The sequence below is a fragment of the Thalassophryne amazonica genome, chromosome 19, assembly GCF_902500255.1.
Source record: "Thalassophryne amazonica chromosome 19, fThaAma1.1, whole genome shotgun sequence".
Lineage (NCBI taxonomy): Eukaryota > Metazoa > Chordata > Actinopteri > Batrachoidiformes > Batrachoididae > Thalassophryne > Thalassophryne amazonica.
The window spans coordinates 22,214,497-22,241,396 of NC_047121.1; the positions used below are offsets into that span (position 1 = coordinate 22,214,497).

The 26,900-nt window shown below is 42.2% G+C and overlaps 1 protein-coding gene across 3 annotated transcripts in view; it reads right to left on the reverse strand.

Moving 5' to 3' along the window:
• kcnh5b (potassium voltage-gated channel, subfamily H (eag-related), member 5b) overlaps window positions 1-26,900 on the reverse strand; it is a 575,581-nt gene that overhangs the window by 486,027 nt on the left and 62,654 nt on the right. For 2 of the 3 annotated variants that reach the window (XM_034194843.1, XM_034194842.1), the window contains exons 1-3: window positions 21,243-21,361; window positions 661-767; window positions 257-385 (exon numbers count right to left, since the gene is read on the reverse strand). In XM_034194843.1, the coding sequence (XP_034050734.1) occupies window positions 257-385; window positions 661-767; window positions 21,243-21,265 (259 nt within the window). In that variant the 5' untranslated portion in view covers window positions 21,266-21,361. Of the gene's footprint in view, window positions 1-256; window positions 386-660; window positions 768-21,242; window positions 21,362-26,900 lie in introns of those variants that run through there. The other variant, XM_034194844.1, reaches the window with a different exon arrangement.

Sequence of the window (26,900 nt, forward strand, 5' to 3'; positions counted from 1 at the left end):
AGATAGATAGATAGATAGATAGATAGATAGATAGATAGATAGATAGAATGACAAGACACCGTGGCCCATTTTCATTGGCTACAGCAAAGATAACGTGTGGACTTTTTTGACCCTTGAACAGCATCGCTGTGCTACATATGATTGTTTTGGCATCAACGAGCCAAAGAAATGAGGTAGGCCTTCAAATGTGACAAAGTCCTTAAAAACAATGTAGGAATTGTACCAGAAAAAAGGGGTGCCGCTGACAAACACTTGCCTTTTGTGGTTTCGTCTTCGATGGGCTGCTTGAAGAGAGTGATGTCCTTAAAGGTGCAGAGGAATAGAACCACCTTGTCATTCTCATTCCTTATGGGAGCCACTTGCATGTAGAACCACACAGGGTTTCCTGCAGAAACGCCACATAGAAACGTAAAATGGACCTGTTAAAGATTCTCATTCCTTATGGGAGCCACTTGCATGTAGAACCACACAGGGTTTCCTGCAGAAACGCCACATAGAAACGTAAAATGGACCTGTTAAAGACGGGTTTACTCTTCTGCACAACACAGGTCGTGCAAGTGTGTGCATCAAAGTCATGCAAATGTCAGTGCACCTTAAGTAATCTTTGATTTAGCAAGGCTTTAAGTGTGGTGATAAATGAACAAAGACCTAAGCACTCACTGTTCTTCCTGTACAGCAGGATTTCAAAGCAGTTGGACTCATAGTTGTCAAACGTCTGCCGGACTTTGTCAATGGTCTTCTTGTCCGTCAGCTCACCATACATAAAGCTGAAACAGAAATGCCCATTAATGTCAATTTGGACCTTTTATCGTTTATCTTTATGGAATATATCATGTGTTTCTAACAGCAAGGTAAAACTATTTGCCTGACATAAAGAAGAGCACACAGAATAGATTAATGGCAAGAAACGGTATCTGTGTTGCTTCTGGCCAATGCATAGAAAGGAATTATGGGTAATCAAATGATGGTGACACTGCATGATGCAAAATACAAAATTATGGACTAGAAGGAGCTCCACCAATGTTTGGAATGCTGAGAAACAGAGAAGAATTTCAGCACACAAGAGGCCCACGTAATTGATTTCCTTTACAATATACATGACTCACATGACAAGGTTTAGTGGCAGCATATTTTGGAGTAGGATTTCAGTGCTAAATACTTGGCTCACCCAAATTTATCCTATAAACAACAAAACAAACTAGTAGGATATGTTTCAGTATCTTTGTATGATCTGTCAGACAGGCGACTATTGTTGGACCATGAAATAAGGAAAGCATTGAGAAAAAGTGGATGAATGAGTCCCATCACCGAAAAGCCTGTGAGTGTGAGCGCATAAAAGACAGAAACGAAACCGAAACTAACTAAAGAAAAATGAAGCGAACAGCGACCTTGACGCTTATAAACAAATTAAAAATGAAGCCCCAGCGTGTGATCATTTCTGCAATGAGACAGCACAGACTCACTTCAGCCGTGTTGTTTTGACAACGTGTGGCACGCACGTCTTAGCCAGAGGCATTGAGAGGCTGGAGAGTGAGAGAGAGAGAGAAAGAGGGCGGATGGAGGTTGGACGAAGTTGGACGACAATCAAACAGAATGCTGATGGTACGGGAACGACGCAAACAATGAGGAACCATCAAGACAGAAAGCAAAATGGAATACGGACAAATTGTGGCTGTCGTCAGGACAGTTTTAAAATTCTGACGAAGCGCCAGCTACAGAAACTAAGCTGGACGACAGTTAAACGATGTCTCCGAAAGTCAGCGTAAGTCCAGATTTCTTGTTTCATTTTGGCTTTGGTGTCCTTTGTTAGCGGCGTGTTTACATCTCTGTGCCTCAAAGCTATCAGTATACCTTTATCAAGCGCAACTCGGTCTGCACGTTTGTCAATGTACGAGGTCTGTGAGAAAACTATCCGACCTTTTTGTTTTTTCAAAAACTATATGGATTTGAATCATGTGCGCTTGCATCAGACAAGCTTGAACGTTTGTGCGCATGCGTGAGTTTTTTCACGCCTGTCGGTTGCGTCATTCACCTGTGGGCAGGCTTTGAGTGAGCACTGGTTCACCCCCCTCATCTGATTTTTATTGTTTAGGAATGGCGGAGCGACTGCCGCTTTGTTCCATGAAAATTTTTTCAGAAACTCTGCCAGCCAGCCAGATGGAAACCATCTGGAAGATTCAGATGGCTTTCGGTGAAGATTCTATTGGTATCACACTGATTAAGGACCATTAAAAGTGGATTAAAAACGGCCCACAGCGCCGGACGGCGCACCGCGCCCCGAGCAGCCATCGACAGGCTGGAACGAGCAGATCACTTCCAAATTTAAGGCTCTGTTGATGCAGGACGTCGTGTGACTAGCAGAGAAGTTTCAGAAGAGGTCGGGATCAGCACTTTATCGGCACATTCCACTGTTAAAGGAGATTTTGTAATGAAAGACGTGTGGACGGATTTGCGCGTCGGGACGCAGCCGCTCATGGCGCGGGACAAACAACACCTCCGTGTTGGAAACCATTCGTAAGATTCAGATGGCTTTCGGTGGCTTTTCAGTCAAGTGAGTATCTGAGAAATTGTTTAACAGCTGGGCATGTTCCAATTTGTCCTGTGAGACTTCCAACACGGAGGTGTTCTTTGTCCCGCGCCATGAGCGGCTGCCTCCCGACGCGCACATGATTCAAATCCATATAGTTTTTGAAAAAAATAAAAAGGTCGGATACTTTTCTAACAGACCTCGTATATGCCTCCCCAGACCATAACAGCACCACCACTGTCTTGTTCACATTTCACAATGTTACACTGGGCATATTGTTTGCCACGTCTGCACACTCTGTCCCACCTATCATTTGTTGTCACTCTGAATGGACTCTCCTCTGTGAAAAGTACAGGAGTCCACAAGAAGTTGCCAGTGTTCATGATCCCTTGCAAACTCCATCCTTGCTCTCCATTTTGTTGTGGTCAAATCAGGAGCTGTTAATGGCCATCTGCCACAAAGATCATCATCACTGAGTCTGTTCCAAACAGTCTGTTCTGATAAATGTTCTCCCACAGCCCACAACAATCCATTTCTAAAGCTCTGGCTGTACTATGTCAATTCTGCACAGCAAGGGTGGGCCTTGGTGGGGAGTTGTCATCTGTGTGTGACCTTGCCCAGGTCTCCTGGTGTTAAGGCCATCGTCATGATACCTCCTCCATAGGTAGGTTATTGTGCTGGGGCTTACACCAAAATGTCTGGCTACCACTCTTTCTAACCATCCTCTAGCATTTGAACGGCCGTGGCAATCTCAACATCCATCAAATAACACCAAACAGCATCCTTCTGCTTGAAAAGAATGTGGTACAGCCAAGCAATAAAGAACAGTTTCATTGTGATGTCCAAAAAATTAATCTTCACATAATCTAAAATGAATATTCCATTCTTTATGTTATTGTCCATTCAGCTGCCCCATTTTTGTTCGGGGTGGCCACAGCGGATAAAGCCAGATCCGCACTGGTATTTGGCACAGGTTTTACGCCAGATGCCCTTCCTGACGCAACTCCAGTTTTACCTGGGGAAACTCACAGCCGCTGATGTTCCAAAGAGGTCTCCCATCCAATGCCGCACTGCTTAGCTTCTTAGATCTGACGGGATCAGGCTTACACAGTCAATAAGACAATAAAACTCAACTCACAGTGCTTTGTTTTGTCTCATACACTGCACCTTGAAAGTATTCACAGCACTTTTCCACATTTTGTTATGTTACAGCCTTATTACAAAAAGGAGTACATTCATTTCTCACCTCAAAATTCTACTCACAACACCCCATAATGACAACATGGAAATAGTTTTGTTTTTGTTGTTTTATTTTTGCAGGTTTATTTAAAAAAGAGAAATCAAATGTACATAAGTATTCACACCCTTTGCTCAATACTTTGTTGATGCACCTTCGACAACAATTACAGCCTCACATCATCTTGAATATGATGCCACAAGTGTGTTGCACGTATCTTTGGGCAGTTTTGTCCATTCCTCTTTGCAGCACCTCTCAAGCTCCTTCAGGTTGGATGAGGAGTGTTTCAGCCATTTTCAGATTTCTCCAGAGATGTTCAAACGGATTCAGGTCTGGGCTCTGGCTGGGCCACTAAAGGACATTCACAGAGTTGTCATGAAGCCGCTCCTTTGATATCTTGACTGTGTGCTTAGGGTCATTATCCTGCTTAAAGATGAACCGTCACCCCAGTCTGAGGTTAACAGTGGTCTGGAGCAGGTTTTCATCCAGGATGTTTCTGTACATTGCTGCATTCATCTGTCCCTCAATCCTGACTAGTCTCTCAGTTCCTTACTTTTATCCATTTTGGAATAAGACTGTAACATAACAAAATGTGGAAAAAGTGAAGTGCTATGAATACTTTCTGGAAGCACTGTATACTTTGTTGTATTGTACCATTGGCTGTGTCCCATTACTGTTAGTCATGTCACCTATGGGTAAGGGTTCAGTCTCATTCATTCTAATTCACGATGAGTGTTGCTTGTAGTTAAACTGCTGTTACAGTGAGTTTTCGCTCTTATTATCACCTAATTCCTGTTCTTTTCTCTGCTCTGGGTCGCTCCTGGTGGATGCCTTGATGCTTAACCTGCAGCATTGCCAGGAAGGTGCCATGCCAGAGAAGGGCAATGAGTGGGATTTGATCATCCAGATTTCTCAAGATGGATGGATACAATCCTGTGGAAGTGTTCAAGGATATTTGCAGGTTTCCGCCACTGTGGTCTGACTGAACAGGCCTCTCTGGATCTATTTTGGATACTCAGATGAGTGTCTGAACTGAAAGAATTTAGGATTTGGATAGGAGTGAGATTAACTAAGGGGAGTCCCATATAGTGTGTGGAAGTTCATTGATATGCATGCAATCCATAGTGAACTTTTGAACCTGGATAGTCCTTTTGCTGGATGTTGTCGTATCTTGGAGAGAGGTCGGAGGTAAGTCTCCGTTTGGGTGAGCTATGGGAAATCCTGCCTCAGTGACTGATCTGACATCAATATAATCATTAATGAGGAGTCTATTTGATAGGAACACAAATAACGTAGTTGTTGTCTTTTCAATTATCCTGTCATTGACATCCCATCTCTATATATGATTCTTGAGCTGCAAAAGTTCTGCCATTATATGTTCTGTCAAGTTTGTGTTGTGCTTTTCTTGTCTTGTATTATGGCTGTTATCACTTGCATTGTGAAGGATTCTATAGTGTGGAGGATGTGATGATGTGCATCTCAACACTTGCTCCAAGCCCTGACCTGACCTGTAGTATGGTTAAACCAGATGATCGCTGTGCTGAGTCTGGTTTGTGTGAGGTTTCTCCCGACAATCAAAATACGCAGAGGGAGTTTTTCCAGTGAGCTTGTTTATGTGGTGGGTAAGGTCTACACAAAGGCTGCCCAAATCTGCTCCTGGAGGGCACCTGCCCTGTATGTTTTTTCACTCTCTCTGCTCCAACCACAGCTAATTAATTTTGACAGGTGTGCTCAGCCAATGAGTGATGTCTAGCAACTCGAATTGACTTGCAGTGTAATTTCATACTGTATGAATAAACTCTAACTGCATTAAAACTGCAAGTTGACACTTCAGTCACATCTTGATTGCGTAATTTCAGCACGATTGTGGCAGTGTGCAGATGCAAAAATTGTGTCACTGTCCGAATACTTCATTTCAGTTCAATTTATTTCCTTTATATAGCGCCAAATCACAACAAAGCTGCCTCAAAGCACCTCACGCAAGTAAGGTAGAACCTTACCAACCCCTAAAACAAGCACACACATGACAGTGGTAAGGAAAAACTCCCTCTGATGATATTGAGGAAGAAACCTCAAGCAGACCAGACTCAGAGAGGTGACCCATTCTAACAGCTACAAGGTTTTTATAAAGTTTTTACAAAACTGGAGAAAAAGGAAACAGAAAACCAAAATAACATCAAAAACAGAGTCCATTATTGAGATGACCACACAAGCCATTGTGCCGCAGGCAGGGGGTCATCCACCACCCTGTTAAGCGGGGCCAGCTTCCAGTCCTCACGCCATCAGTGGGCCTGTCCTCATGGAACTGTCTACATTCCAAAAGCAGACTGCAGTGTGCTGCATCAGCTTCAGCCATGGCATCTTGTAGTCAGTCCAGCGCCCTGTGGTGTGCACCTGTCAACCTTTTGAGATGTCATTCGCACCACTGACAGAGAGCAAAAGAGCAGAATCAGCTGGCCAAAAAAAGTGCACTTAAGGTATGAGTTCACCAGTAATAAACTGACAGGGAAGCAGAGAGAATACTAAGGTGATTGAGGGCCGCTAGCGCTAAGCTTCACTAACAGACCCAGAATTTAGATGACGTGAGGCTGAGACTTGTTCCATTACTAATAAGATGATCTAAAGTGATAAAAAAAAAAGCATATGATGGTTATACTACAGCATTCAGTTTGGAAAAATGTCATTGTGAAAAGCTTTGGAGAATTTTTTTTTTTTTTCAATACTGTCAATGTTATCCAGTGTAGTGACACAACTGCACACACATCAGTGGGGTCCTGCTGGTTATACTACAGCAGAGGTGGGACAAAGTCACTGTCAAGTCATGTTCAAGTCATCAATCTGCAAGTCCCAAGTTAAGTCTCAAGTCAGCTTGCAAACAATTGGTGGTCATTATGACTTGAGACTTGACTTGGGACTTCCTGATTCATGACTTAAGAGTGATTTGATGGTGACTTCATCCCACCTGTGTACTACAGCACTCAATGTGAAAAATGTGCAAAAATTGAATTTTAGTGATTTTTTTTCATCATTAAAATAAGTCCTAAAATGAGCAATAAAATCCACTAATTCATTAAAATTCAATTTTTGCACATTTTTTCCAAACAGTGCTGTAGTATAACCAGCAGACCACTTATGTGTGCAATGAATATGGGGACACCACACCTGAATTTAGTGAATATTTTTCTGATGTCTTGTTTTTTTCCCTAAGATTCCATTTCTCCGGTGCCTGCTCATTCAGATCAATATTATTTTTCCAGCTCAGAGGATGGCTTGTATTAATAAAATAAGGTTGTAGCTTGTTGTCTTGTTGTCTACCTTCCTGAGGTTAGAAACTAGTGTTTCTAACTAGTGTTTTCTACAATGTTTCTCTTAAGATTATTGAGCCTTTTACCGGAGGGGGAGGTTTCTGTCCTCTGTGAGTTTGACAGGTGGACCGTCCCAGTCAAACTCCTCACCTGACACTGTCCCCACAGCAGGACACACCCAGTGGGACCAGGTGCTTGACACCAGAAGCGAAAACTGCTGGGATCACCCCCACAAAAAAAAAAAAAAATAATAATAATAATTTTTGTGGAGACCGGATTTGCGATCAAGATTTCCTGCAGTAAAATTGACCCGTGAACTGAAATCATAAACTACTTAAAAACTGAAAAAAACACACATATATATATATATATATATATATATATATATATATATATATATATATATATATATATATATATATATATATATCATGAATGATATTCACGTTTTGCGAGACCTGCGTTCACGTTTTCTGAGACCCACATTCACGTTTTGGGAGATTTTTTTCAGCATTCACATTTGCAAATAATGGTTTGCAGATAATTCACAATTTGCAGATGATTCACGTTTTTTGGTGGCTAACAAAAGTAATCCCATAACACCGCAGTATGTGCCCGAGGGGTGCGATATAAAGGGAGAAAAGCAGCCTATCAAATAGAATACAATGATCCACTGTATTAAATGCAGCACTAAGAACTAGCAGTACCAAAACCATAGTGATGTCTGAGTCCATTGCAAGCAGAAAATCATTTACCTCTTTGGTGAGAGATGTCTCCATGGAATGATGTGTTCTAAATGTAAACTACAGTGGCTCAAAGAGATTATTTTCAGTAAGGTGGTCCACGAGCTGCTGTGAAACCACTTTTTCCAGAATATTGTAACAAAATGATAGGTTGATATCGGCCTATAATTTTCCAATAGAATAGGGTAAAGATTAGATTTCTTAAGTAATGGTTTAATCACTGCACATTTGAAACATTTAGGAACAGATCCTGATGTTTGTGATAGATTAATAATTTCCAACACAGTAGGTCCTTAAACAGTTTTGTTGGTATAGGGTTTAACAGACAGGTTGTGCTTTTAGCAGAAGTTACAAGTGTTATCAGCACGCCAAGTGAAATAATATCAATTTGGTAATTCTAGGTTATGTATCATTAATGGCATCTACCTCAGCAACAGGGTGTAGTAACCGGACTAGGGCGTGCTCGGATTAACCTAAAGTCATCTATTTTCTTCTCAAAGTAATCTAAGAAATCTTGGGCTAGAAATGGAGAGCGACTTACAGGTGGTTGTCCGTAAACAAGTGTTGCCACCGTGTTGAACAGGAACTTTGAATTATGCTTGTTTTTGTTAATAGCCTACTACAAAATTGGTCTACTACAAAGTGCATGCTTATAGTCTAGAACTGCATCATGTCACGCGAGGTGGAATACTTTTAGTTTTGAACCACACCATTTCCATTCTAGACCTCTAGACTCATGCTTGAGGCCATATAAGTAATCACTGAACAAAGGCGAGTGTGTTTTGGGGGGTGTGGTTTTAATGTAGGTGCAGCGATCATGTCAAGTGTGGTTGTGAGCGCTGAGTTGAAACTGTCAGCAAAACTATCTACTGAATGGCCATTTTTTAGAAAGTGATGCAACAAAGACACGCACATCCAAAAAATGGAAAGGGAGTGCTGGATCAAGAAAAATTGTACAAAAAATAGAAACCGAATGATCTGCACAGCCACAGCGCTCCGATACAAAAACAAAACTTTATTTAACAAAACATACCGTTTCAGGCAAACTGCCCTTCGTCAAACAGCACACAAAGTATGAAACACCTGTCTAAATACTGACATGATTAGTAACTGCCCTCATGAAGACTAATCAAGCCAAAATTAAAAACATCAAGTCATGATGTCCTCAAGTAGGGAGTTTGACAAAGTCTTAAAAAAACATTGAAACTGATCCACATTTGAAAGATTTAAAAGCATTTTCCTCACCACCTAGGATTATATATAGGAGACCACCTAATTTGAACAGTATGTTGGTACGTTTTAATCTGTTGCCTTTAATTGATTCATGCTCCTTATCAAAGATACCGGATGGTAATTACAGATGTGGTCATTGCAGTCAATGCAATTTCACATATAGAACAGAAATCTTTCAACACTCCAGGATGGGTAAGACTTTTAAAATCAAGGGAGTTATCACATCCCTTACCAAAAAATAGTACTGATAAGTATATAAAAAGTAAACTAGAAGTATACTTGAAACATACTTGCATATACTACTTTTTGGTAAGGGATGTGAGACTTCCAATGTGATTTACATGTTGAAATGCCCGTGTGGATAGTCTATACTGGAAAAACTACAAGAACTTAAAAAGAAGAATTTCAGAGCATACATCCAAAATTTGTAATCATGATAATAAAAGTCCTGTGGCTGTTCATTTTTCTGTGAAACAACATAATGTGACTTCACTTAGGTACTTGGGTATCGAGCATGTACAACTTAATAATCATGGCGGTGATGTTTATAATGTGCTTTTTGGATTTATACTCACATTACACTTTCCCCCAGGGGCTTAAATGAGGACTTCAATCTCAGACCGTTTTTATAATATAATATATATTTCTTTGTGATTCTTTGTCCACCATGTAGCTTTTTTCTATTATGTTCTTTTCTATTATGGAATCTGCTTTTCTAATTATGAAGTTGTTTTACGCTGTATCGGTCCCTGCAGGATGTGTCCTGTCTGTATTTTGTCATCATATTTGTTATCATGTATTTTATTCAGACATTCTGCCTGTATTTATATTAGTGTATTTTTTGTGTTGTTTTGTTTTGTTTGATGTCTTTGTTGGCTTTGGCGCCTGTTTATCTGCTTACTCTCATTAATTTGTGAGTATGTTTGTTGAGGATATCATGACTTGATGTTTTTAATTTTGGCTTGATTAGTCTTCACATGAGGGCAATTACTAATCATGTCAGTATTTAGACAGGTGTTTCACACTTTGTGTGCTGTCTGACGAAGGGCAGTTTGCCCGAAACGTTATGAAGCTTTTTGTGTATCGGAGCGCTGTGGCTGTGTGGATCATTCAGTTTCTATTTCTGGTACATTTTTTAGAAAGTGACACAAAGATATCAGGCAGTCTGACTTCAAGTTCAATTGTAGTTGAGGAGTTAATGTGTCGCTGTGACAATAAATAAGTTTCTCGTTACACTGAACAAGGTAACAAGACTGGAAACTTAACAAGCGAGTGATCTGAGATGTCAATATTTGTGACAGTGATACTATGAATGAGGACCAGATCTACGGTATTTCCACTAATGTATGTCGAACCCTGAATGCATTGCTGGAATCCTAATACATCTATAATGTCCATGAATGATTTGCAGAGGGGGCCAGAAGGCTCATTTATATGAATGCTGAAGTCACCAACAATCAGAATGTTGTCGACACGGGTTACCAAATTAGAGATAAACTCATCAAATTCATCTAAGAATTCAGAGTATGGGCCTGGAGGCCTATGCGGTGACAAAATAGTATGGCTGATTTTTATTCTTCTGACCTTTGCTGTACATAGTATCCTGGGCAGAGCAGAGAGTCAAATGTTTAAACAAATTATATTTTAGACAACAAAAGCCAATAAGATAAACCCAGATTTCTAAATTAGACCAGCACCTCTGCCTTGCCTTTATCACAAGGGCTGTGACTAAATGTGTATGCCGGTGGCCAGGCTCCATTTAAGGGAAGGAGACCAGTAGCTTTAACCCAGGTTTCACATAAGCCAATCATATCTAACCCTATCTGACATAATTAGATGTTTATCAACAGCAATTTTGAGGACAGTGACCTTATGTTAATGAGACCCAAACGACGGACATATTGGGGTTGACTTTGGACTACTGGGATTTGGGGGTGGTTCCAGAGTATATAAGAAGCCTAAAATTAGGTTTGGGTATATGAAGTTCCACGTGGGTTGAAGGTAGCAGACATGGAATATTTGACGTTGCAGGAACAGCCAGTGGGGCATCCTCAATTCTGTTTTCCAATGTAGTAATGGGAACTACGTTTGTAAAACATGTCCCTCTATGCTCTTTATGAGTACATCTGTGGAAACAGGCCACAGTCTCAACTTCAAAAGTTTCCCTTCCTTCGCACATAAACTACACTGTCACCATTGTGGATTTTCTGTGCTAATTTTCCTACTAGGCTAAAGAAATCCATAACCACATTAATCGTAAGCCCTGCAGGTTCTTCAGTCACCTGCTACATGACCTGATGTGGAGTCCTAATGTTACCCTCCCTCTAGAACTGTCAGGAACTGGGCCTGGTCAGGGCACTAAGCCCTTGATTTTCCTCTTTTCATGGTTTCCGTCTGCTTCAACTTTGATTTATCAGTAATTTTCATCATGAGTTATTCTGTCATGTTTTTCTTGTCACTTTGTTCTTTTTGTTATAATTCACTAGTTATTTCATTTTCATCATAGTTTTCCTCAGTTTCATCATAGTCATTAACAGTTATTCTCTGTTCTGTTTTGATTTGTCACTTTGTTTTCTGTTACTTTTTACTTTGGCCTTTCATTCTGTTCTAGTTGTCAGTCATTGTTTATTTAGTTATCACTTGTTCCTCTTGGTTATAATATCTGTTGTACTGTTATGTCAGGATTTGTTTTGGTTATTGTTTGTTCACTTCTTCTTCTTATGGTTGGTATTACTGCCTAATTTTCTTTAGTCAGTTGTTGTTTAATGTCATTTTAGTATTTTGCTCCATCTTGTATTCTAGTCCATGTTGCCAGTTCTTGTTTAGTCTAGTCCTCATGTTCCTGTTTGACTCCTATTCAGTTGTAGCTCAGTTTTTGTTTTTGCCTCTTGTTCCTACTTCACATCCTGCACCTGCTTTCATGTCCTTGTCTCATGCCCAGTTATTTATGTTCACATCCTGCACCTGTCATGTTTTTTCCTCTCACTTTAACTCTGTCTGCTTTGTCTTCTTTCACTCACGCTCTGTGCACCTGTTCACATATCTTGTCTTTTCTTCACTCCACCTTAAGTTGTCCTCCCTCACTGTCTTGCACAATGAAGTATCTTCGTTCACTAGCCACGCCTCCTTCTTGATTGTTCCTCACATGCACCTAGTTAACTCCTGTCCTATTTAGTCTCCATCCAGCCACCACACCCTTGCTCATTTGTTGTCTTTGCACACTTACCAGCTCTGTATCTAGTCCTGTTTTTGCCGTGTATCCAGATCCTGCTTTGTGTTTTTTGACTTTGCCTTTTGCCTTGCCCATGATGTCTGTGTCTGCTCATGCCTTTGAACCCTGCTTGCCCATGACTGCGTTTTTTGCCTGACCCTGTTTGTACTTCTGCCTCGCCGACTGATCACTTGTGTGCCGAACCAGAGCCAGAATTAAAGACCACGATTTCTTCTTCATCCAGTAGTCCAAGAGTTTGCATTTTGGGTCCAAACATTTCGGGAGCCTGGCGTGATAGTACAACGAGCCAGAAAATGGACCCAGCGAACTCCACACTGGTCGCCACAGCCAACGACCTTGCCTTAATCAAGGACATTTTTTCTGAAATAGAATTCTGTTTTGACTGCTTTAGAGCCTGTTTCACACCAAAGAAGAGGTTTGATTATCTCAACCAAGCACTGGATCTTGTTGAGGCTAATGCTTGGCTGTATAGGTTTTTCCCAGACCTGGAGAATCTTGGCGAATTTTTTGCCGTGGAAAAACTCCCCGCCCGGACAACCTGAAGACATCTACCATTCAGCCTTCCACTCACTGACAGCGACTCGGAGTGGGAGGACATTGATGACGATGCATCATCAGAGGCTGAAGGTCAGGCGCTGCAGGACACGGCTAATACACTATTCAGGATTCAAGACTATTTTTTGAGTATCAGGACTGCCGCAGTCAGCGGAACAAACAGCGAATTTTCTCAGCTCTTGATCAGATCTTTTCAGCCGAACCTGAGCTGGTAAACAATTTTCCAGAGCTTAAGAGCATTAAATCGCAGTTTGAGCAGGGTTGGGTCCCTCCCTGTATTCAGGACCCCATGGACTTTTTGTTTGAGGCCGAGCTCACGTCCACCTGTTATGAGGAGCCGCGTGACATAACGCTCTCAGACGCTGCCCTCGCTCCACCCTGGTACGACGCAACACCGAAGCCGGTCTCTTACTCCATGTCTTCTGGTCCAGAAATACAGCCACTGAGGTCGGCCCCACTCCAGACTCCTCCCATACCTGCTCCACGACGGAATAAAGTAATGCCCAGTAATCCGGATCCAGCTGAACCACTCGTTGCGGGCGCAAACACTCCAGCGGGCCCACTCCGGGTGGCCCCGATCCCGACTCCCAGGTCAGCCCGAGTGCCCGAGCCAACTCCTCCAACACCTGCTTCCGAGATGGCGGCCACATCCACTTGATCCTCTGGGCAGTCACTATCCGCACTGCTGCCAGTAGAACCTTTGGAGTCATGCTCATCACCACCTGTAATCTCGTCCGGGAAAGCCTCAGCGCGCACAGCGGTCACTACGCAGACGGAGCTGCCCGGGACCTCAGCATCGTTCAGCATGAATCTCTCAGCGGCTCCAGTTGATTCCGTCTCTGCGCTCCCCACGTCGGCCTCGTCTTCATCATCGTCAGAAACTTTCACAGCTCGCTCAGTCTCTCTTCCCCCAGCAGCCGGCTCTGCTTCCACGTGGGATGCGGTCACTCCGCTGGAGACGCCATGCAAAGCTGCTCTTTCTGTGACGTCAGCTGAGGGTTTACCGGAACATCCTGTTTCATCATCGCTGGCTGTCAACTCAGCCTCCACGTGTTTCGCTGCAGATGTACCCTCAGCAGCAGCTGAACAGATCTTCTCACGCTTGGCGGTGGACTCACCAGCGGCGGCTCCAGAGGGGGGTCGGAGCCCGCACAGTGCTGATGCTCCGGAGCTTCGGCTGCCTTCGTCAACATACGCCCCTGTGCAGCTGCAGCCATCCACAGCACCTGTTCATGGAACAGCTTTGAAGAACATTAACTGTTGGACGGTTAGTGATTTTTCTTTTTTCGCCTGGTTTATGATTTGTTTTCATGCCTGTCATTCCATGAGAAATCTGTTTAAAACGCCATGCTTAAACTTGAAATGGCTTTCTCAAGAGCCTGTTACAGATCTGTTAAAAGCACAACTTCTGATCCTGAAACGGCATTCTTATAAATTTGTTGGGAATCTATTTAAAGTGGCACTATTGAATCTAAGAAGGCTCTCTGATACATGTCTTAAGAAATTGATCATTCCTGTGTGCTTCCTGTTGTGCTTCAGAATTGTATCTTCGGTAGATTCTCCCTCAGGAATTAGTTGTCATTTAGGCAGTCTTAATGATACCCAGGCTATGTCAAGAGTTTCATACTGGTTCCAAGATTGGTTAGTCCACTTTAATGTTGCTCATAACACGTTAGGACAAATCCTTCCATGTTTACACTCTGTGTGGCAAAAAACTGTCCAAAAGATCTTTTTACTTGGTGAAGTCTCATCCGAATGGCCAGGTAGCAAATCACAAGAGGGGCTAAATTATTTGTGGATTTGGGGTTTGCACAGGTATGCTTCATTTCGTCTGCCTTTCAGTATTTAAGTGGTCTCTATATGAGTCAGTAAAGCCTCTGTTGAACTCATTAATTCATTGTTTCCTGTATTTGTTGGAATGTGTTGCTAGTTGGGGGTGGTGGTTTTAGGATGAGGTTCGGCTATCCTTTTCATTGGGTTGTGGACTCTTTTGGGCACGGCTAATTGCTCTGTTTCTATGGGTTCTCCGCTTGGTGTATTTCCCCTTTAAGCAGCTGATTCGCTCATCATTTGGTTCCAGGTGTTTCGGCCCTGTGTCGAGCCGGTTTTGTACTCCTGACTCCACCTCTGTGCCCAGTATTCCCCATGGTTGGGCCATTGACACTAGCAGGTACTGTGAAAAGCCTCATGGCCGGCCTCCTGACCCAATCTCAGGCCGATCCTCCGTCTCGGTCATGCACCAGGTAACGCCATGTGGCCGGTTGTCACCCGGGTCCCTGTATGCCCGCCTCCTTGGTGTTTCCCCCGCTGCCCTCCCGGTGTTGGTTTCTTTTGCGTTGGCGGTCCGGTGACCGCCGCTTGGGGTGAGGGTACTGTCAGGAACTGGGCCCGGTCAGGGCACTAAGCCCTTGATTTTCCTCTTTTCATGGTTTCCGTCTGCTTCAACTTTGATTTATCAGTAATTTTCATCATGAGTTATTCTGTCATGTTTTTCTTGTCACTTTGTTCTTTTTGTTATAATTCACTAGTTATTTCATTTTTCATCATAGTTTCCTCAGTTTCATCATAGTCATTAACAGTTATTCTCTGTTCTGTTTTGATTTGTCACTTTGTTTTCTGTTCTTTTACTTTGGCCTGTCATTCTGTTCTAGTTGGCAGTCATTGTTTATTTAGTTATCACTTGTTCCTATTGGTTATAATATCTGTTGTACCGTTATGTCAGGATTTGTTTTGGTTATTGTTTGTTCCACTTCTTCTCTATGGTTGGTATTACTGCCTAATTTTCATTTAGTCAGTTGTGTTTAATGTCATTTTAGTATTTTTGCTCCATCTTGTATTCTAGTCCATGTTGCCAGTTCTTGTTTAGTCTAGTCCTCATGTTCCTGTTTGACTCCTATTCAGTTTTTAGCTCAGTTTGTTTTTGCCTCTTGTTCCCACTTCACATCCGGCACCTGTCATGTTTTTCCTCTCACTTTAACTCTGTCTGCTTTGTCTTCTTTCACTCACGCTTTGTGCACCTGTTCACATATCTTTGTCTTTTCTTCACTCCGCCTTAAGTTGTCCTCCCTCACTGTCTTGCACAATGAAGTATCTTCGTTCACTAGCCACGCCTCCTTCTTGATTGTTCCTCACGTGCACCTAGTTAACTCCTGTCCTATTTAGTCTCCACCCAGCCACCACGCCCTTGCTCGTTTGTTGTCTTTGCACACTTACCAGCTCTGTATCTAGTCCTGTTTTGCCGTGTATCCAGATCCTGCTTTGTGTTTTTTGACTTTGCCTTTTGCCTTGCCCATGATGTCTGTCTGCTCGTGCCTTTGAACCCTGCTTGCCCATGACTGCGTTTTTGCCTGACCCTGTTTGTACTTCTGCCTCGCCGAATGATCACGTTGTGTGCCGAAACCAGAGCCAGAATTAAAGACCACGATTTCTCTTCATCCAGTAGTCCGAGAGTTTGCATTTTGGGTCCAAACACTTCGGGAGCCTGGCACCCGCCGGGCGTGACAAGACCTATCTATGTTTATCTATGTCAACATGCTTTCCCCAGTAGGTGAAGGCCGTCCGGTATCAGCAAGCCACAGCGTCCCAAAAGGAGGCCCTGTTATCAATAAAACTAAAGCCTTGCTGTCTACAAAACTGTGGCAGCCACCTATTCAATGACATCAGCCTGCTAAACGCCTCATCATTACCCTGAGATAGGAGGGGACCAGATACTATTAACTGATGCTGACACATCTTTTTGGTGAGGTCACAAATCCTCTCTATGTCTATTTTTGTGACCTCCGATTGTCTCATCTTAATATCATTGGGATGGTATTAAATGAATAACTATGTGGCTATATCTAGTGTGGGGTTCCTTTGGCTAACAATGATTGTGCAATGTCAGCACCCTAAGGTAAGAGGCAATGTCGGGTGCTCTGGCCCCAGGAACACACTTAATGTCATCTGGCAGCTGGAATCTAACTTTGCGGGTGATAGAATCCCCTATCACTAAAGCACAGCATTTTGGCCTGCAGAAGGCGGCAGAAGACACCTGTTAACAGGCATGTCCAAGGCTGATAAATGGTTCACAGTCAGCAGTGGCGACTGTGAACTGGGTACCACAACCGGGCACCAAACCTTATGAGAGTTTGTCTGCCTAAAACAGTCCGAAAACCATCGTCTTTAGCTGGCGGAGCAAAGTTAGTGCTAATTAGCCAGCCTGACACTAAGCTCATCTGAAGTACCCATTTTGTCTAATTCCACTGAACGAAGAAGCTGCTCTAACATACGGACACAGGTCTCTAAGGGGGTGACCCTTTCTATCATCATCACGCAACATCAATGTAAAGTGTAATGTAATGTAAATTGTGCATCAGAGAGTCCAACCGTGTAGCAAAAGCTAGCGCAAGCTAACCGCTGACAAAAAGCTAACCACTCCTACGATTCACACAGGAATACAACAGTGAGCTAAAATTCATAGCTGTTGCACTTAAAAACTAAAAGAAGTGATAGACAGGTAGCAGAAAAAAGAAACAATTACAACCGTGTATCAATTCATTACAAGAGTGCCGTAACCGAGCCGCACTCTGAATGCAATGCAACACAAATGGGATGAATTAATCCAAGTCATGTGACATACAAAGCACCAATCAAATGACAAGAATCCACTGAGCCGTTATATAAAGACCTTTATATTCATAGTGAAGGTTTGCAAATCTATTCTGGATTGGTGCCTCCTGAATTTCCTGACATCCTTTAATTATCCATGAAAGTGCTGCAAGTATTTTCACTGGGGCAACTACAATTAAACTGAATGGATAAGTTATTTAGAAAGAACCACGGTTCATGTTTTATGCTTGAAAATATAAGAAGTTATTGAGAAAGAAGTTTGAACCTTGGAACAGTTAACATATATATCTTGTTAGTGCCATGTCTGAGAGGACGGCTGGTCCTGCAGGTCCTCAGCCCAGAGGAGCAGAGGCTGGACGGATGAAACTCAGCATCCTTATTCTCACTCAGTTCGGTGTCTCAGGACACATTTTTTTAGCCGCTGGCTACCCAAGACATCACCTCCAGTCAGCTCTGAGCTGTGCCTGAGGAGATGAGGCATCGGTCACAGTCAAATTATAAAACATGTTGACTGACAGCCAACCAGGAAGCCACATCCTCAAGCTGGACTCAGCCGACCTTCCCTGGTGACTCCAAATTGGAAGTCTCACTCTCTCCACCAGATGCTGCAGCTTTTTATGCTGAGCTGCATGTTTTTGTTACATGATAACTGAGCAGATCTCAGTGATAAAGAAAGTTATCATCATGTAAACATCTCTTCATATCGACACGGCACAGGTCACAGCAGCAGAAGAGAAACAGGGAAAGTAGAAAAATTATTTCTCCTCCTCTGTGCTTAAATAATGAATGAAACTGAACTTTAAAATTACTTTTACAAATTAAAAATTTAGCACTTTGACAGTTTCGTTTTAAAAATTTTCCTGCACAGTTATAATTCAAATACCCTGCTGTTGTTAAAAAAAACCTACATATATTGGTTTATTGGTTCTGACTGTTCAATAATTAAAATATATTAACCCACAGGCTAAATAAGGTAGATTTCCACTTTTCATTCTCTTGTGGAGTATGCAGATGTAACCCAATTACACAGACAAACATACAGAAAATATACATTGAGTTAAGTTATGTAACAAACTGAATATTACATGCAGTGGCGGCTGGCCCATAGGGGGCGCTCGGGCGCTGCCCTCCCAGATGTGGAGGAGAAAAATATATTTTTTAGAAAATGTATTATCAGTGTCAGTTAGTTTTACTTAATAGTATACAAGGTCTGTGACAAAAGTATCCGACCTTTTTATTTTATGCAAAAAATATGGATTTGATTCATATGTTTTTATGTCAGCCAAGCTTCAACCTTCGTGCGCATGCGTGAGTTTTTTCACGCCTGTCGGTTGCGTCATTCGCCTGTGGGCAGGCTTTGAGTGAGCACTGGTCCACCCCTGTCGTCGTTTTTTCATTGCGAGGAAATGGTGGAATTATTTGGGCTTTGTTCCATCAGAATTTTTTCAGAAACTGTTAGAGGCAGGCAGCTGGAAACCATTCGGAAAATTCACATGGCTTTCGATGAAAATTTTATGGGCTTCACAGAGATTACAGAGTGTTACTACCGCTTTAAGGACGGCCCACAGCGTCGTGCCCATCTCCACAATTTCTCTTATACTCACTCGACTGGTAAGCCACTGAAAGCTGAGATAGGCATGTCCCAACTTGTCCTCTGACACTCCAAAACGGAGGCGTTCTTTGTCTCGCTCCATCAGCGAATCCGTCATGATGCGCGAAGCCTCCATGCGGCTTTCCATGACAAAATCTCTTGTTAAAAGTGAAATCTGCCGGAAAATGGCTGATGTCCAGCTCTTGTGATAACCAGAGAAATTGCACACGATGGTCCCGGATCGACACAGCCATCCGTTTAGAAATGAAATGGTGGTTTCTGCCTGTCAATCACGGCTCGGAGCGCAGCGCGCCGTGCGCCACTGTGGGCCGTCCATAAAGCGGTAGTAACACTCCGTAATCTCTGTGAAGCCCATAAAATTTTCACCGAAAGCCATGTGAATTTTCCGGATGGTTTCCAGCTGCCTGTCTCTAACAGTTTCTGAAAAAATTCTGATGGAACAAAGCCCAAATCATTCCGCCATTTCCTCGCAATGAAAAAACGACAAGAGGGTGGACCAGTGCTCACTCAAAGCCTGCCCACAGGTGAATGACGTAACCGACAGGTGTGAAAAAACTCACGCATGCGCACGAAGGTTCAAGCTTGGCTGACGTAAAAACATATGAATCAAATCCATATATTTTTTGCATAAAATAAAAAGGTCGGATACTTTTCTCACAGACCTCGTACACAGGTGCATCACAATGAAAATGTCTTGGCAAGTTGTGTCTAAACAGGTGAAAGTGTCATGATCCGGCCCTTTACATTTATCTGCCATAAGTATTGATTCATAGCCGTTCCCATGCTCTGAGCCTTCAGTGGTTTTATCCATGTCTGTCGTGATCATGCTCATGTTATCATTGGTTTTGTTTCTATTTCATCATCCTTGTATTTGTTCACACTTAGTCACGTCAGTCCTAGTTTGATTCTCTTTCTTTCATTTATTGTATTATGCTTTAGTCACAGGTTTTTGTTATTATTTATCTTCAGTGATGCTTATCTGATTATCTTCTATTTGTTGTTTGTTGCATTCTCGGTTTATCAGTTATCCTGTTTTATCTATTGCACTATTCCGTAGTCACCGGTTTTGTTTATTTGCTGTTTAACCAATAGTTTGTTTTCCCACCTGCTTATCTTTTATTTCTTCCTTCAGCCATGATTTGTTTCCATTCTGGTTTTGCTTTTATCTGATGGTTTGCCTTTTAGTCCTCGTGTTCATGCTTAGTTCAGTTCTTGTTCATTGTAGTATTTTATTCTGTCCTCAGTTACTGTTCATGCTGTGTTCATAGTCCTCTGTTTCCATTTGACCTTTGTTCTCTGTTTTCCTCACATCCATCTGGTTATGTTCTCACTCCACTACACCTGCCTCGTGTCTCTGTCTCTCACTTTGATTCTGTCTGCTTTGTGTTTTTCGTCACTTACTCTCTTTGCACGTGCTCAAGCATTTTTGTCTCTTACATCACTCAACTCTGTGTTTTCCTTCCTTATTATCTTGCACTGTACACAATCTTTGTCTTCCCCGGCCACGCCCCATTCCAGAGACTTCCACACACCTGCTCCACATCACCTGGATTAGTATGCTCCTCATTTAAGCCCTCACTGTCTCACAGCTCACTGCCAGATTGTTGAATGTATTTCACTTTCCAGCCCTCACATCTTGTCTTGTTCAGCCTGCCAGTATTTGGCCTTGTTTTGTCGGCGACCGCATTTTTTGCCTTTGCCTCTGAACACCACCACGCCATGTATTTTCACCTCAGCCTGTTTACTGGACATAGCCTCAGCCTGCCATCTGTCTGTACCTCTGCTTCACTGCTGGACAACTTGTGTACTGAATCCCTGCTTGTTTCAACGACTAAACCTAATTCTAACTGCATCTGCTGTGAGAGTTTGCATTTGTGTTGACCCAGTTTGTGCCACGCCTGATAAAAAGTGCTTATGGTTTTGCTAAAAGAGTGACTGATTCAATCAGTGGGTTCAGCCAACTGAGCATTTGGTTCAGACAATAGGGTTTAGTGTTTTAACAACTGAGGAAAAACTGTAAACCACCCAAACAAGGAAGATATAAGAGTACTATTGTCACTGTGCGAGCACATAGTAGCTTAGAAAGATTCAGATATGACTAAAACAACAAAGATTTCGGTAGGATACACGTACAATGTTTACATGATCTGCAGTGATAACAAGCTGTCCCCCAGAGATGCTGTGTTTTACCTGCATGTACTGCTTTTGTGCATGACCTCAGCCCTGTGGAAGCCAGACAGCTTGCAGAATCCGTCATTGCTGTAAACTACAGGCCACTCCACGATCTGGGCATTTCCCAGGAGGAAGCTGGTCTCTGTCAGAGGCAAACAGCACACATCAGCCATGATAAGAATAAAACAGGTGATGCAAAGAAGACAGGCACATCCAAATACATAAAATGTGCTGGATCAAGAAGAATTCTACCAAAACAGAAAGATCTGCACCACCACAGTGCTCCCATACAAAAAGCTTTATTAATGACAAATGTGACGTTTCAGGCGAAGTTCACCCGACACACAACATCAACAAAAAGCATTTTTTCTTTTGTTTATATCCTGCTGATTTGTGAGCCGATTAAGGCAATGGCAAGAAAAAAAAATATTTTGGTGTCATGACACATGGTCTAAAATGCAGAAAACAAATCCATTTGAGATGTGTCCATGTCCAACTGAGTGCAAAGGTTGGCATTTTGAGAGGGGTAAGTTTTTCCAGTTAGATATTCACATTGTTCAAACTACAGTGGGTACTGGGGTAGGGTCCGATCTTCCTATGCCTTGGAATCCTCCAAAGTAGGTAAAATGTCAGTTTGGGGTTTCAGAAACATATACAAGGTGCATCCAAAAAGACCTATTTTTATCCCACGGAAACAAATGCAGTGTGCGAGGTGCCATTTGGTGGAGAAGTGAAGGAAGCCTTCTTGCACATGCATCAATTTTTATTTATTTTTATTTATTTTTTTTGCACTATGTAGCACATGCCAGTTGTGAGCACCAAGCCAAAAAGTGCAGACATGTATTGTCAGATTTTCATGATGCAACAACTTGAAGCCATCCACAAGCCCAAATGACAAAGTGATTGATAGCATACAGACTTTAGTCATGGATAACCGTTGTGTCACCATACAAGAACTTGCAGAGGACATGGGGATTAGCGCAGGTTCTATTTTAATGGAGGGCTTGAGCATGCAGAGAGTGTGAATGAAATTTGTGCTGAAGCAGCTGACAGCGGAGGAGAAGCAACTACGTCCGGAAGTCTCACAGCTACTCATGCTGCTCACCGGATTCAGGCTTTTCTGGCCAAACAGAACACTCCCATGATTAATCAGGATCCCTGCTGTCTCACACTTCTCCCAGCGGTTCTGCCATTGAAAGAAGCATTTCTGGAAGACATCTTTTGAATGGTGTCCAACTGGGCCATCAAGTTCCACATGAAGTCTTGTCACGACTCAAATCAAGTCCCTTTAAGTGTAGTTTTGAACAGCCAAAAATCAGAGCCATATCAGGAGAGTAGGAAGTCTGAACAGATTACCAGAGTGATGTGTTTGGCCAGAAAAGCCTGAATGTGCTCTTTGCATGTCCAAATCCTCCATCAAAAGTCCCCGCCTCAAGTCATTCCATCATGTTAAAGCCAATGGAGGCAGAAGTACATGTCTGCACTCTTTCACTCGGTGTTCACAAGTGGCATCCTCTGCATAAGAAAAAAAATTCACACATGCGCAAGGATTTTCCCTACACCTCTCCACAAAATGACACCTTGCATACTATATTTGTTACCGTGGTTAAAATAAGGTCAGATACTTTGTGGATGCACCTCGTACATCTTTCTCTCTGTAGTAAATATTACAATTTATATCTAAATAGATCCTTGTCATTTGATTGGTGGTTTGTATATCACATGATATGGATCATTTGTCCCATTTACTATTCTGTTCCATGATTTTGTTGCAAATTTTGGTTCCATTTGCGGTACAATTTTGGTTCCATTTTACCTTGCAATTTCGGTTCCATATGTTTTGCACCATTGTATGCCGCAACCACCTTGACACAGCAACAGCGCTTACTTTAAAAACAAACAAGAAGCAAACGTGACCATCTTGGATGTGCTGCCCCCAGGACACTGGCTACTGGTAGAACATCCACAGGAGTTTCCTGCAGATGTTAAATGACCGCAACCTCCTCAGGTAGTACAACCTGCTCTGTCCCTTCCTGTAAAGGGAGTTGATTTGGGTTGTCCAGTCCAGTTTGCTGTCCAGCCACAGCCCAATGTGCAAATACAAGCAATGATCCAACAGCACAAAAAAAATCATTTATCAATACTTACATGTGGAAAAGGTTTGGCAATGATTAAAAGATGTTTTCACTTAATACTCGGTTTACACTCTGATACCCAACTGAAGAACAGACCACATTTGCACACTGTATCCACTTAAGCAAATCTAAATTTGTCTCTTCCCGGCTTGTCTGGGAGCACTGCCTGTGTCACGGCCTGCCGAATCAGCCAGCCATTAAACTACTACAAATAGCTTATAAAACCAAAAGCACTGTGAAGAGACTGAATACATCACAAATAGCACTGTGTTCAGAACTTTAAGTCATTGTATCCTTTCAGAACAGATATAAAAACGGCAGCTTTCCTGCACTAATGCCGAGAAGGCTCGACAGACACAAATTTTTACCTTCTTCTTCTTCTTCTTCTTTGTCTTTCTGCTGTTCCTGTTAGGGGTTGCCAAAGCAGATCAATCGTTTCCATCTCACCCTGTCCTCTGTATCTTCCTCTGTCACACCAACCACCCGCATGTCCTCCCTCAGCACATCCATAAACCTCCTCTTTGGCCTCCCTCTTCTCCTCCTGCCTGGTGGCTCCATCCTCAGCATCCTTCTCCCTATATACCCCGGGTCCCTCCTCTGCACATGTCCAAACCATCTCAATCTCACCTCTCTGTCTTTGTTTCCAAACCGTCCCACCTGAGCTGTCCCTCTGATATGTTCATTCCTAATCTTGTCCATTCTTGTCACTCCCAAAGAGAATCTCAACATCTTCAGCTCTGCCACCTCCAGCTCTGCCTCCTGTCTTTTTGTTAGTGCCACCGTCTCTAAACCGTACAACATAGCTTGTCTCACTACTGTCTTGTAAACTTTCCCCTTCACTCTTGCTGCTATTCTTCGGTCACAAATCACTCCTGACACCTTTCTCCACTCATTCCACTCTGCCTGCACTCTCTTCTTCACCTCTCTACCACACTCTCCATTACTTTGAACAGCTGACCCCAAATATTTAAACTCATCTACTTTCACCACTTCTACTCCCTGTAACTGCACTATTCCACTGGGCTCCCTCCCATTCACACACATGTACTCAGTCTTGCTTCTACTGACTTTCATTCCCCTTCTCTCCAAAGCATATCTCCACCTCTCCAGACTAGACTCAACTTGCTCTCTGCTCTCACTACAGATCACAATGTCATCTGCAAACATCATAGTCCATGGGGACTCCTGTCTAATCTCATCCGTCAACCTGTCCATCACCACTGTAAACAAGAAAGGACTCAGAGCTGATCCTTGGTGTAATCCCACCTCCACCTTGAATGAGTCTGTCATTCCAACTGCGTATCTCACCACTGTCACACTATTCTACCATCTCCTAAAAATGAATAAATTCTGGCCAGTGAAGTTGGCTACTACCACTCACTAAAAATTGTACAAAATCTGTTAGCATAACTATCTAATTCTAAATTATCTCTGACACTAAAGCTGCACAGCCGTTCAAATTTCACTAAACTGACAAAATTTAATTTCCACCAGAATCCAAGCATCATAGTGTAGGTTTATTTTTGAAATGTGTTGCAAAACTACATGTCATTTTAATGACGAGAACATATGTTCCTGAAGGGAATTCAACCCTGTCAAGTGTCACGCATTCGGTGTGAGACTCACGCATTTAAACTTGTCGCGCTCTCACGTGACATTCTCCCGCATTTCATCAATTTGACCTGGAAAAAAAACAATTTGAGGGAAAATACCTAAGACCTGTGAAAGTAAATGATGAGGACGCTCCTCTAGTCAAGGTGTCAGTCACAACGGGGCGACGCCTGTGTGACGAATCATCTGCAAACCGGAATTAAGTGCCGCTGTTGTTCATTGGCTAAAACCCTGCGTCTGCAGGCTTTCAGTCACACCCTTTCCTCACTACGACTGACAATGTTGGAAAGCAGCAGACAGGTGGAAAGTTCTGATTCTGACTTGGCTCTAACATTGCCACCTTTGAGAAATGAAACTAAAGGATGTCTACCACGGCTCCTCCTTTTGAAATTTTTTTTTTTGTCATACTTAAAGCTTTAAATGCCAGTGAATTGTTTTGTAATTTGTGTCTGTAGCATGGCCCAAGCAGAGGGTCACCCCTTTGAGTCTGGTCTGCTTGAGGTTTCTTCCTCAGAGGGAGTTTTTCCTTACCACTGTTGCTCTGGGGGGAGGTAAACTTTACATAATGTTTATTATTATATTTTATTGAAATTTCAGTTTGGTTTGGAAGAAGTGGAACAGAATATTGAGGATTTGGTAATAACAAAGCTTTAAATTTTAGCTTAGGGTGAGGGAGATATTTATTATAATTCAATATTGACTTTAATAATGATCTTTACACTTTTAAGCTTATTTCATGTATTTTCAGAAGCAGTGATGGCATTTTGTGGTATATTGCGGTATTTTGTATCATAAGGCGTGATCTTTTGGTGATGGTTTTGACTTTTTTGCTTTTAGTCTCATTTTCAGACAGGGTAATGGAAAGGATTTTTCTGTGTTTTTCACAAATGGTGGTGGCATTTTGTAGAAGTACAACAAAACTACATGGAACAACAACAAGCAACACATGTAGCATATATTAATCAAACTTTGTAAAATCAGGAAGTAAAATTGTGCTGTGATCTGTACAAAAAAGACCAAGGTCTGATATTTTCCCATGCAGACCTCACACTTGGCTGTTTGAAGATGTGTTTTCATGTTGTTGGTCTTCATTTTGCATGTCCAATTTGGGCTTGTTTGCTGTTAATTCCTCCAATTCAAACTCGTCAGGGTAATAAAATTTGCTCGGAGAATGGTCCTCTTCATTGCTCATAATTTCTTTGTTCGTTTTTTGTTTAGTTTTATTTTGTGCAAATCTGCAAATCTGATACACGATCCAGACCAATTGTCATGGTAACAATCTCATATGGGAAATATCAGACCAGAAATCAGCCAATCAGTGTGCGCGTACTGTCGTAGCCATATAATAAAATTATTAGTTTTTTGTGTAGTTTGTGATGTTATTATCTTAAAAGTCAAGCAAATTTATATCTTCATAATCACTAAATGAGGGTGTCCAGAATGTGTCTGATTGCACCATTTGACTTCAAAATTCTAGTGACAATCTTATTCCTTGATCATAACTCAGCTTGAGAGCTCTGAGAATTCCATAATGAATATTTTATTTTCCTTTTAACACTGTCTGTAGGAGGATGTGCCTGTGCACATGCAGGAGGTTTTGAAATTACAGGAAGTTACCTTTGACCTTGCGTGATGGGACAATCATGGGGCATGCATGCTAACATCCGTAAGATGCCTTGTAAATCACTTCAGAGGTGTTATCTGGTTTCAAAAACAGCTATTTTAAATTTAGAAGTGTTGTTTATTGCTAACCTTTACAAAATATATGAGAACAAGAGCAATCAGGGATTTCTGACATCCACCAATCCGGATTCGGATCACCTCCAAAATTCAGTGGAGCTTTCCACGGCCTAATATCTATCTGTGGTGCAAATTTAGTGAGAATCCATGATGTAGTTTTGATGAAATCCTTCAAAGACTTCATAAAGTT